This window comes from Xiphophorus couchianus, chromosome 20 (genome assembly GCF_001444195.1).
Source record: "Xiphophorus couchianus chromosome 20, X_couchianus-1.0, whole genome shotgun sequence".
Lineage (NCBI taxonomy): Eukaryota > Metazoa > Chordata > Actinopteri > Cyprinodontiformes > Poeciliidae > Xiphophorus > Xiphophorus couchianus.
Window position 1 is genome coordinate 17,860,680 of NC_040247.1, and position 10,826 is coordinate 17,871,505.

At 39.8% G+C, this 10,826-nt stretch overlaps 1 protein-coding gene across 1 annotated transcript; it reads left to right on the forward strand.

The window, feature by feature from the left end:
• Window positions 1-1,960: 1,960 nt before the first annotated feature.
• On the forward strand, window positions 1,961-10,602 carry gata2b (GATA binding protein 2b). The gene is made up of 6 exons (XM_028001772.1): window positions 1,961-2,090; window positions 2,299-2,724; window positions 3,113-3,709; window positions 5,417-5,562; window positions 8,460-8,585; window positions 9,623-10,602. The coding sequence occupies exons 2-6, from the start codon at window positions 2,496-2,498 to the stop codon at window positions 9,899-9,901; spliced, it is 1,377 nt and encodes a 458-aa protein (XP_027857573.1). The 5' UTR covers window positions 1,961-2,090; window positions 2,299-2,495; the 3' UTR covers window positions 9,902-10,602.
• Window positions 10,603-10,826: the final 224 nt, after the last annotated feature.

Here is a 10,826-nt window from a genome sequence, read left to right on the forward strand (position 1 = left end):
GGAGAAAGTTCATATCCTGCTGTATCTTTATTTTTTCTAAAATGCAGTGACGTCAGGAGACGGCGTCAAGCAGGCGGCTGCGTCGGCCAGTCGGGACTGCACGCGCTCCCTCTACAATTATTGTCTGTCAGTCATGCACGAGACAGACAGAGACAGAGAAACAAAGAGAGAGAGAGAGAGAGAGAGAGAGAGAGAATTGTTGTGGTGTTTTAATGTTGCACCTTTATCGTCAGATTTTTAATTTTAAGAGATTTAAATTAACTTAAAACATTGCCTACTGTATATAAATACAGTTATTTTATCGTACTTTCCCGTTACTTAGTGAAAAGCACTTATAGTTATTAGCTTATTGTTATGCAACATGAATAAAATCCACTAAGGACATATTTTGTCCCTTTAAAAATACTTGTTAGCCTCTTGTTTTGGTATAATGCTCTAAATCATTATTTAAAGTTGTACCAATGCTTCTGCATGCTGGTGACCTCACATAAGGCTTAAACAACAAGGGCCAACCCCCAGAGACTCAAATGCAACTTTTTACATTTTTTTATTTGTCACTTTGCATATTTGTTCTGTGTCTGCTGTTTTCATACTTAAATATTTCATCTCATCAAGCAATTTTAAAAACACAATTATTTTAATAATTGGGGGACTCTTTAAAAGTGAGACATGTAGGCTGACAAGATGAAACTTTATCCCCACTTTATGGGCAGGCAAATGTATTCATTCGTAAGTTTCCAATAATGTTAAAATTGCATTGTTCAAAAGATTTTCTTGCTTTACGGCCCATTTTTGGCACACCTATTTGAATTTGGCTGTGGCATACGATGACTGAGAATAATACTGAGACTCAAGGCAGTAGCATGAGTTTAACGTGTGGCGTTAGATCTTATCCAGCTGTTACCAGGTATTATATCTAGACACATTATATCTATGCATCTACGTAAAGAGTCATGAATCAGCAGAACTGAATCATTCAAGCCGTGTTTAGCTTGGCATACATCTAAAATGTGGAAGAACTGGCATTTTATGTACTAATAATAAATAATATATGATGTAACTTTTTTTTATTAGCATTATGTTTGAAGTAGCCATTCAAATTAAGGAACATATGACATAAGTAAGTTGTTGACATCTATCAATTTCTAAGGTTTTGGGACTCTCGTGAGCAACAGAGAGAGCCATAATCAATAAAACAGAGGAATCAATATTGGGGAATCTTCCCAGGAGTGACCAGTCTAACAAAATTACATTAACTGGTTGCTCCAGTTAAGCTCAGTGTTCATGATTCAAGAATGAGACTGGGAAAAAAATTGGATCCATTATAGAGCTTTTTGGCTAAATCCCCCAAACCCCAGCAAAAGTCAGTCTACCACTGCTTTAAAATCTCCAAGACTTTCGATTAATCAAATATTTGAAAGTGTGGATCCCATTGGGTCAGGTGTAAAACCAACATTTCATAAATAGAAAATATCTACAATCAGGTATGGAGGTGGTAGTGTGATGGTCTGGAGTTGGTTTCCTGTAGCCATGACTTCTGCTCTCAAATCTGCTCTCATTAACCGAAATGCAGGCAAAGCAGAAGTTGCAGGTTTTCCTGTGCAATTTGTTGATAATAATAATTTAAAAAAACATCAGTGGATTATCATTGATATGACCTATTCTTCTATTGTTTACATCGCCCAGATACAAATACCTTTAGTCAATTTGTTGCAGAAATGTTTTTTAAATTTTCTATTGGACATGGATTTCTGTTGTTATTTATTAAATTACGCAAAGTCCGGCAGTCAGACAACGTGTATTCATGAATATAACAGAAATATACCTCCGTGATTTTCTAGCCAGAGATTTTGCTTCTGAGGTTTTGTGCGGAGGCAGACTTCAATTGGCTGGGTCCCAGCCAATTTAGACTCCGCCCTTGACTCCTTAACTAGGCTGGCCCCGCGCAGTCAGCCGCAGTTATGCGCGTTGGTTTTAGTCCCTGCGGACGCAGTTTACTCTGACAAACACTGACTAATAAACGACCTGCAGCGCGACGCGGAGACAGGGAGCCTTTTCTCCAAAGAGGTCCAAAACACCAGCCTAAATAGGTAAGGCATGTTTATGTTACTGTCACGTTGAGCGAGGCCGCCTGCGGAGTGCTTAAAGAAACAGTGCACACCGATGTGCGTCTGCAAGTGATGGGATTTTAATATGCATCCATTCAGATTTTCAAAAACGGCACCACTTGCACCAAGAAGCATGCAAACATCGCAAAGCTCAACTTTAAAGTGTTAACTACATGTTCGCTTCTTGCAGGTTTTGAATGTAAAGCTTCTCCATGCCCAAGAGAGGAATTTAAGCCAGAACATCAGTAGTCTTCAGCAGCCCATGGACACTGTCAAGAGCTCTTAAAAGGACGCTATTTTCAAGAATCTCCCTGGATGTTAATTCTCTTGATTAATAATAAGAAAAGGCGCTTCTTGGAACCTCCAGAGAGAAAGAGAGAGTGAGAGATGGATGTAGCGGCTGATCAGCCCCGCTGGATGCATCCCCATGCAGCCATGCTGAACGGACAACACCCGGACTCTCACCACCCCGGCCTGGGTCACAGCTACATGGAGCCCACCACACAGCTGCTCCCTCCAGACGAGGTGGACGTTTTCTTTAATCACCTGGACTCGCAGGGAAACCCTTACTACCCAAACACTGCCAGGGCCAGGGTGTCCTACAGCCAAGCGCACGGTAATTTGAATAAAATACAAATAGGTCTTCTTACAAAGTTCACACTGTAACTATGACGTTTTTGTTTTTTTTGCATTTAAATTCTTATTAAGATAATAAAGTTTGGCTTAATTGGCGTATATAATTTTTATTTGTGTAATTTTATTGCGAACAGTAACTCAACGTAGATTTTGGGGGGAATATGTGGATTTAAATATGCCATTTAATTACTTCTTTTAGCTTGCACGTTTTATTTTACTTGAGTAACCTAGGTTACATTATATATTTATGCGCATGTAAATAAGGGGAATGTACCCTCTGAATCAACAAGTCTCCTCTCATCCAAACTCCCTCAACCAACATAATAATTTCATCTTCCTTATAATAAACTTCTGCTGTTGTTTCCCAGCTCGTCTGACGGGGACTCAGGTCTGCCGGCCTCATCTCCTCCACAGCCCGGGGATCTCATGGCTGGACGGAGGGAAAGCAGCCCTGTCGGCCCACCACCACAACGCCTGGGCCGTGAGTCCGTTCAGCAAGCCCAGCCTGCACCATCCGGGCTCCGCTTCCCCCGCCGCCCTCTCCGCCGTCTACCCGTGCAGCAGCAACTCAAACGCGGCTACCGCATCTTCTTTGACGCCGCCGTCCCAAACCAACTCCCACTTGTACACCTTCCCCCCTACTCCCCCGAAAGACGTCTCCCCAGACCCGGGAGCCGTCTCCCCTTCCTCCGCCGCCGCAGTCCGGATGGACGAGAAGGAATCTATCAAATACCAATTGTCTTTACCGGACAGCATGAAGATGGAGGACCCGAGTCCGCTCCGAAGCAGCCTGGCCTCAATGAGCGCCCAGACCCCCTCCACGCACCATCACATACCGACGTACGCCCCCTACTCTCTCCCAGCGGCGCACGACTACGGCGGCAGTCTGTTCCACCCCGGCAGCCTGCTGGGCTCCTCGCCCGGCTTCTCCCACAAGAGCAAGAACAAGGCGCGCTCCTGCACCGGTGAGCGAACACCAAACATCAGTCCAAAAATCCAAAATAAATTAAAGAAAGAAAGAAAAAAGAGAGAGAAAGAAATAAGAAAAAAGAGCCTGCATGTGTAGAAAGGGCTGCCTGTAGGTTTCATGATGATTTTATGGAGGGTCTGCAGGTTGGGATCCTTTAAAGTTTAATCAGATAATAAAGAGAACCAGATTAACTCTGTTTTTAAATTTATATTATAATGAGCATGATCGACATATATAAACCATGGTTGGTATTAAGGGTTCCGGCCAATTTGCCCGTTCGCTAGTTCATGCGCGTTCCCATTTTGTGCTTCTTTACTGTGTATCGTTATATTAACCCTGTTAGATTATTTCTTTTTATTTTATTATTATAATTTATTTCAGAAAAAAGTGCCCAGATCTCAAGTATGGTTGAATATAATTGTTTATTGTGGTTGTAATTCAGCTCTGTTTAAGTAATCTAACGCGTTTTTAAAATATGCAAAATTTCAACTCCGGAGCAAAACAAAAACATAGTGAGCAGCTCATGAATATCATTTACTACTGTAATATGATTGCGACTCTCTATAAAACCTTACGAATAGTTTGTAGAAAATTACTTTAATTTTAATCGTTCACGCGAGTAAGAAGCATCCCGAAATTAATTCCGGGTACGACACGTCCAGATCTATTAAGGCACGAAATGACGAAGGGCCGAGATCAGCATCAGCAGGTCGGAAAATGTTAAAAACTGACCGCTCTGTTAAATGTACGAAATGATTAATGGCGAATTTTAAAAGCAAGCGAAAACGCAGTTTTATAAAACTAAAAAAAAAAAAAAACATCGTCCATCAATTGGCTGACAGGATAGTAATTAATAACCTATAATTCTTAATGACGAATTTATATCATAATTTCGTGATGAAAATAAAAGAAACTTAAAACGTATTCCTCAACAATGAATAGTTAAAACCTAAAATTCACAATCATTTTAAAAATGCAAAACATTTTCCTTGCAATCTACAGAATTAGTGAGTAGTTTATATTTGTCTAGGACAGAGGAGAGTGACTTGTAAAACCCTCTTTAGTTAACTGTGACTGTGTAATTACGGCTGAGCTGACTGCAGCTGCAGCAGCAGCAGGTTTGAGAGAACTGGATCCGGACTAGAGGTGTGAAAGGAAAATCCACATTCGGAGCTGAGAAGAGTGGGAGCCACAAACCCGATATTTAGACTGGGAGTCACTTCTCTGTTACATAAGGCGCTGTCCTGATTGTTCAGAGACACTGTCCTGACTCTCTCTTGTTTGATTACAGACCAGAGCTTCAAGCATGCTCCTGGTTTATATGCAACGTAATTATACAACTTATTCAGCTTCAAGTTATTCAGCTTTAATAGAAAGATGCTGATTTCAAGCTTAAACAAAAGTTTCTGTTATGATGCTGACCTTAATTATTTCCAGTGTGTTTGATTTGTGTAGCACCAGGGGTAATTTTGAAACAATTGTTGTAATTTCCTTGATCATTTTCAAACATAAATTATATATTTAAAAAAAACGTACAAGTGCTCCGCTTCACTGTTGAGATTTTAACACACAACTCTATTGCTGCTGGAGCTAAATAAAACTGAAGAACCTCGTGTTAAAAAAAAAAAATCACCTATTTGACTTAGTAACTTAATTTCTTCTTGATAAACTGACCTGTGTATGCATGCATGTTCCTTGTCAGAGGGCCGTGAGTGTGTAAACTGCGGAGCCACCTCCACGCCCCTGTGGAGACGGGACAGCACCGGACACTATCTGTGCAACGCTTGCGGCTTGTACCACAAGATGAACGGCCAGAACAGACCGCTCATCAAACCCAAACGCAGGCTGGTGAGTCCTCCACCCTCTCTGTGCAGAAGCCAACGTTGCTGTGTGTGCGTGTTTTGCGAGAGGGAGTACATAAAGAGAGTGTAAGGTGAAGGGTGAGGGGAGAGGGAACAATTCCTGGAAAGTTATATTTTCCCAATCAGTTTCCAGGAATTGTGCTTCTCTCTCACCTATTGCTCCTTTGGCTCAGGCAGCAAGCAGAGAGAGGCCATCTGTGTTGTTGGTGTTATCATTATTACAACCACCTCTGATACTGTCATTGATAGCAGGCCAGATGGACTTCGGTTCAAACAAAACACTTAATTATGCTGTGTGCTTCTTAAACCTGGAACTAAAAAATGTAACATTGGCTGACATGTTGAAAGGAGAGTGCTGCTCTGCTCCCAGTAATAGAGGCATGGGTGAAATGTTATTATTTTACTATTACTTCACACACAGTGATATGAACTATTTTGGAGATTGTAAAAAGTCATCCTATCTTCCAGATGATGATCTTTTAAAAGTCATAGTTAATGCAATGACTGAATACAAGTTTGTTTGTCTCAGGAAACATTTTAAAAGATTTTCAACTGCATTTGAAATCAGAATCAGAGATCATGTGCTGTCTTTAAATGTCAGTTTTGGTGATGAGAATAAGCAAACATCTTAGAATATGATAATAATCAAACAGAACTGAATAGGATAAGTAAAATAGAAAACAACAAGAAGGAACAGAAAACAACATTACCAGGTGAAATAGAATATTAATCAGTTTTTGTTCATGTTTAAGTTCGTTTCACAATAATATGAAATTAAGAAATGTGCCTTCTATACTTTTAAGTTTACCTGCATGAAAAATAGATACAAAGTAAAAAAAAAAACCCTTCCTTTTTAACCCAAAAAAGGTCTGCAAGGATGAACGTCGCTTTATTTAGTTTTGAATTTATCAGATTAGTAGTGATGCAACCTACTTATACTGGGATGGAAAATGATAAAAAAAAAAAAAGTCTTTTGAAGATTTGCCAAAATGTTTAAGATCAGCGGTTTGTTCTCTTTGTTTTTACATGAAAAAAAAGCAGCAATGTTGCAACCTCAGATAAAATCCATAAAAAAATTACAGCATAAAAAACCCCCAGTGGTTTGAATAAGATGATAAACAGTAAAGATGTCTCATTCACCTGCATTAAGGAGTATTTGCTTACACATATGAACTGATCCCTTTAAAAATAAAAACAGTAGAAAAACAACTGCCTGTTTCATACAAATTGTACGACCATTCCCCCCTCCTCTCCCCGCCTCTGGCTCGGCCCATACATGCAGAGACAGTCATATATCAGCTCTGTCTTCCGTATGCAGCTCGGCCCAGGGTCGCAGCGCCGCACCGTGCCTTTCGCTCAGCGGCGGCAGTAGCAGCAGCCTTCCAGTTGTTTCCTATCCGGATGCCTGACCGCTCCAGATAAAGCTACACGGCTTCCTCCTCTGGCCTCCTAACTACAGGGCTGCACCTCAGTTTTTTAGTGGTCAAGCTTTCCGTCCACCACAGAGGCAGAGCATCGCAGGGAGTTAAGAAAATATAGGCGCAGCAGGGCATTTTTGGAAGATGACATATGTGTCAGAGGGCATCGTTTAATTATACTATGCGAAAAAAGCAACAACAAAAACAGATTTTATGTTTACATCCTCTAACATAATGTAAATCAGGAGTCAAATTATTGGGTCCTCAAAATAAACAAGGCTTGATTTGTAAAGCTGCTGCTACACCGACTAAACAATTTGTTGGACTTAATTAATTAAAAAAAATTAACAAAGTGCATTCATTTGATTGATAGATTCCAATCAATACTTCTGAGCATAATTTTAAGTTAAACAGCTAAAGATACTTCGAAAAATTAGCTAAATTGCAACAGTGTTATTCAATCAGATTGTAATTGTTTGGTGATGTTAAAGATACAAAAAATAAGAATTTGCATATAACCTCTAAAATGTTAAACTTTTTTAATCAACTATGTAAGTTAGGATGCATAATACCTAATTAATGTAAACCATAGATACGGTGTGCTGTGTATGCATGGTTTGTTCTAGACAGGGGCCAACAGGGGCCAGTTCCCCAGTAGAACTGGTTCTGGCCTATTTTGTGGCCCCTGTATGGAAGAAATAACACTAAATAAGTTTCTTATTTTATGCGCTGGCACAGAAACAATATATAATTAGTCTCTTTGACCAATTAAGTTTTTACCTTCAGAGTTTCACTTGAACAATGATTTAAAAATTATGATGTTGTACTTTTAGCTTCAGCCATATTGAGACAGGATCACAGTTCTCATCTGTTAGGTCAGGGGTCTGCAGACTGCAGCTCCGGAGCCATGAGTGGCTCTTTGACTCTGTGCCTCATTTATTATAATAAACAATGAAATATTGATTTGTTTGTTCGTCCTGTACATCCATGGACAAGACACTGTGTCCTTCCTGGATCCCCTGCTAAATTTGGCATAGAACCGCCAATGTATTTTTGCAATGAGTTCCTCAGACTCAAGACAGGAGCTAGCATGTTTGCATGAAACTAAATGATTTATAAAGGTTATTGTTTTATGTTTTACACACAGATCCAATTCAATTCTAGTAATATGAAAACACGCATAAATAAAGGAATTTAGTGCATGTTCACTAATAACAGTTATGCCACACAGACAGGTTCAGATTCTGCAAGGTACAGTCAAAATTTAGTCATTGCCTTCATGTGGTTAGTTTATGTCAAGTCACTTTTTTGCAACTCCTGTTTTTAACAACAGTGTAATCAAGTTGGCAAAACAGAAAAAAACATGAACAGAAATAGAAAATTAAATGTGTTCTCTCAAAGTGTCATTGCTTGTCTGCTTTTGGTGTTCAGCCCCAATCAAACCTGAATCTTAATTAATTTGCAGTCGGCTGCCAGACGAGCGGGGACCTGCTGCGCCAACTGTCAGACGAGCACCACCACACTCTGGCGGCGCAACGCAAACGGAGACCCGGTGTGCAACGCCTGCGGCCTCTACTACAAGCTGCATAACGTAAGTTTTCTTTGTGTCCTTGGTATCGGCTCGTTATGAAGCTGAGTGGACGCAAAAAATACACAGTTTGGTTTTGAGATGTACTTACTAAAACTTAAAGGCCCATAATGCTTTAGAAAGATACACAACCATTGTTTTTGAGAGTGTTGCTTATGTCCAGTTCTGATCAGGTTTCTGTGTTAACCAGCTGACCAAACACTCTGGACAAATTGAATTTCAATTTAAATTTGATGTGATAGCAATTAGAAAACCCACCCTAATCTGAAAGGAATCAAGCTTATTTTTGAAAAATTACAAGATGGAAAATTACTAGAGCACAATATGAAACCAAGGGTTTTTACACTCTTTTTAGAGGAGAAAACGCATACTTTCAATCCTAAAGGCATTGCCTTGAAGGCAATTTACATTGAGAAAGTTCCACAAGCTCACACATCACGTTTATTTCTTTCTTTGTTTGTTTTGATGAATAAACTAAAGCAGAAATCCAAATTTAGCACTACCTTTGCTGCTCTTTACAGATAAACAAATCCTGATGTTAATTGGTTAATTGGGGGGATATTTTCTCAGGTATCAATCCTGCAGCTTAATGAACAATCTGATCATAGTTGACCAATAATATTACAGTGTTGCTTCAACAAAAGAGATGGACACTGTTCATTCAGCTTCCACATCTATGCCTGTCCAAACACTCAAGTTAATCAGCCAGCAGACTAGTAGTGCAAAGCAACAGGTGGGGGAGGGGCGGCACTGACTTACTCTATGCTTTATACAGCCGGGTAACCTCTAGTTCTTCTGGCACTTCAACTTAAAAACTTGTTATGCATTGATACTGATAACCAGCACGTATCTGAACGCCACTTGAACAAACTTGTATTCTGTTGGGTGAAATCTTTTTATAGTCTTAAAGATGAATCTTTTCCTCTGATGACAGATAATTAGATATGACTCAGATAAAAGCTCATGCTTATACAAATGTTCTTATGCAATTTCTAATTAAAGGCATGACTGACCTCCTCTTCTTATCCTCGTTTCAACAGGTGAACCGGCCTCTTACCATGAAAAAGGAGGGAATACAGACTCGCAACCGGAAAATGTCCAACAAGTCCAAAAAGAGCAAGCGGGCCAGTGACAGCTACGAGGAGTTTTCCAAAAGTCTGCATGACAAGAGCTCCTTCACCTCTCTGGCCGGTCACATGACCATGGGCCACTTGCCGCCTTTCAGTCACACTGGACACCACATGCTCCCCACTCCCACCCCTATTCACCCGTCATTCGGACACCCGCACCACTCCAACATGGTGACGGCGATGGGCTGAGGAGACAGGATTTTAGCATCCTGAAATGGTTTCATATGAGGGGATAAGAGTCTGAGTAAAAAACAGGACATAAAGACCTGCTGACGTGCAACACATGTCTTTATTGACCATGTGTCTTGATTGATTATAGCAGTCACACATTGTGAAAGGAAAGGCCCTTTTTCTCCTCTATCAACAGGTCCCGAATTTGCTGGAGAAACATTGGGCCTTCTTATTTTTTGTTACGTTTTTTTTTAATCCAGGCACATAAAACGTGTATTTGCACCATGTAGTTTTGTCCCCACTGACTGCCTGAACATTGGCACAGCTCACCATGTACTGAGCAGGTTCCCTAGTAACTGTGAATATTGTAAATGTGTGAGACTGGAGGGTGCATCATAGACAGAAAAAAAGTCCTTTTACCACTTAAAAAATGCTGGCTTTTTGGCTCATGGACGATTTTAAAAGCAGTTTTCCACAAGAGGAAACAATAAAGGTTTATGAACTTTAATGTTAACACTGTTTACTATAAATATTGTTATTGTAATTAATATTGTTATTCAGATAATTTATTTTCACTATTGTTTCCTCTTTTGTCTATATCATCTGATTTATAATATGGATACTGTTATCACAGTTATGAGTATATTTTTAGCTGAGGCGCTTTGTCTGAACTGGTCAACCTTTATACTCTAACAAATAAAGAGATTAAGTTCACTATACCATCTTTCCTGCCTGTTCAGTGCTGCGAGTCTTCGGGGTGAGAATGGATTCCGACGCAAAAATGTACAAAGATGAAAAGAATAATTAAATACATAGAAGTCCATCACTAATTTACAGTATCAGTCTGACGGATTTGGTTCTATGTGCATTTTATTTCTAAAATATGTTTCAGAAAAAGTCTTTAAAACTATCATCATGGAAGAGTGTGTCAATAATTTCTTCA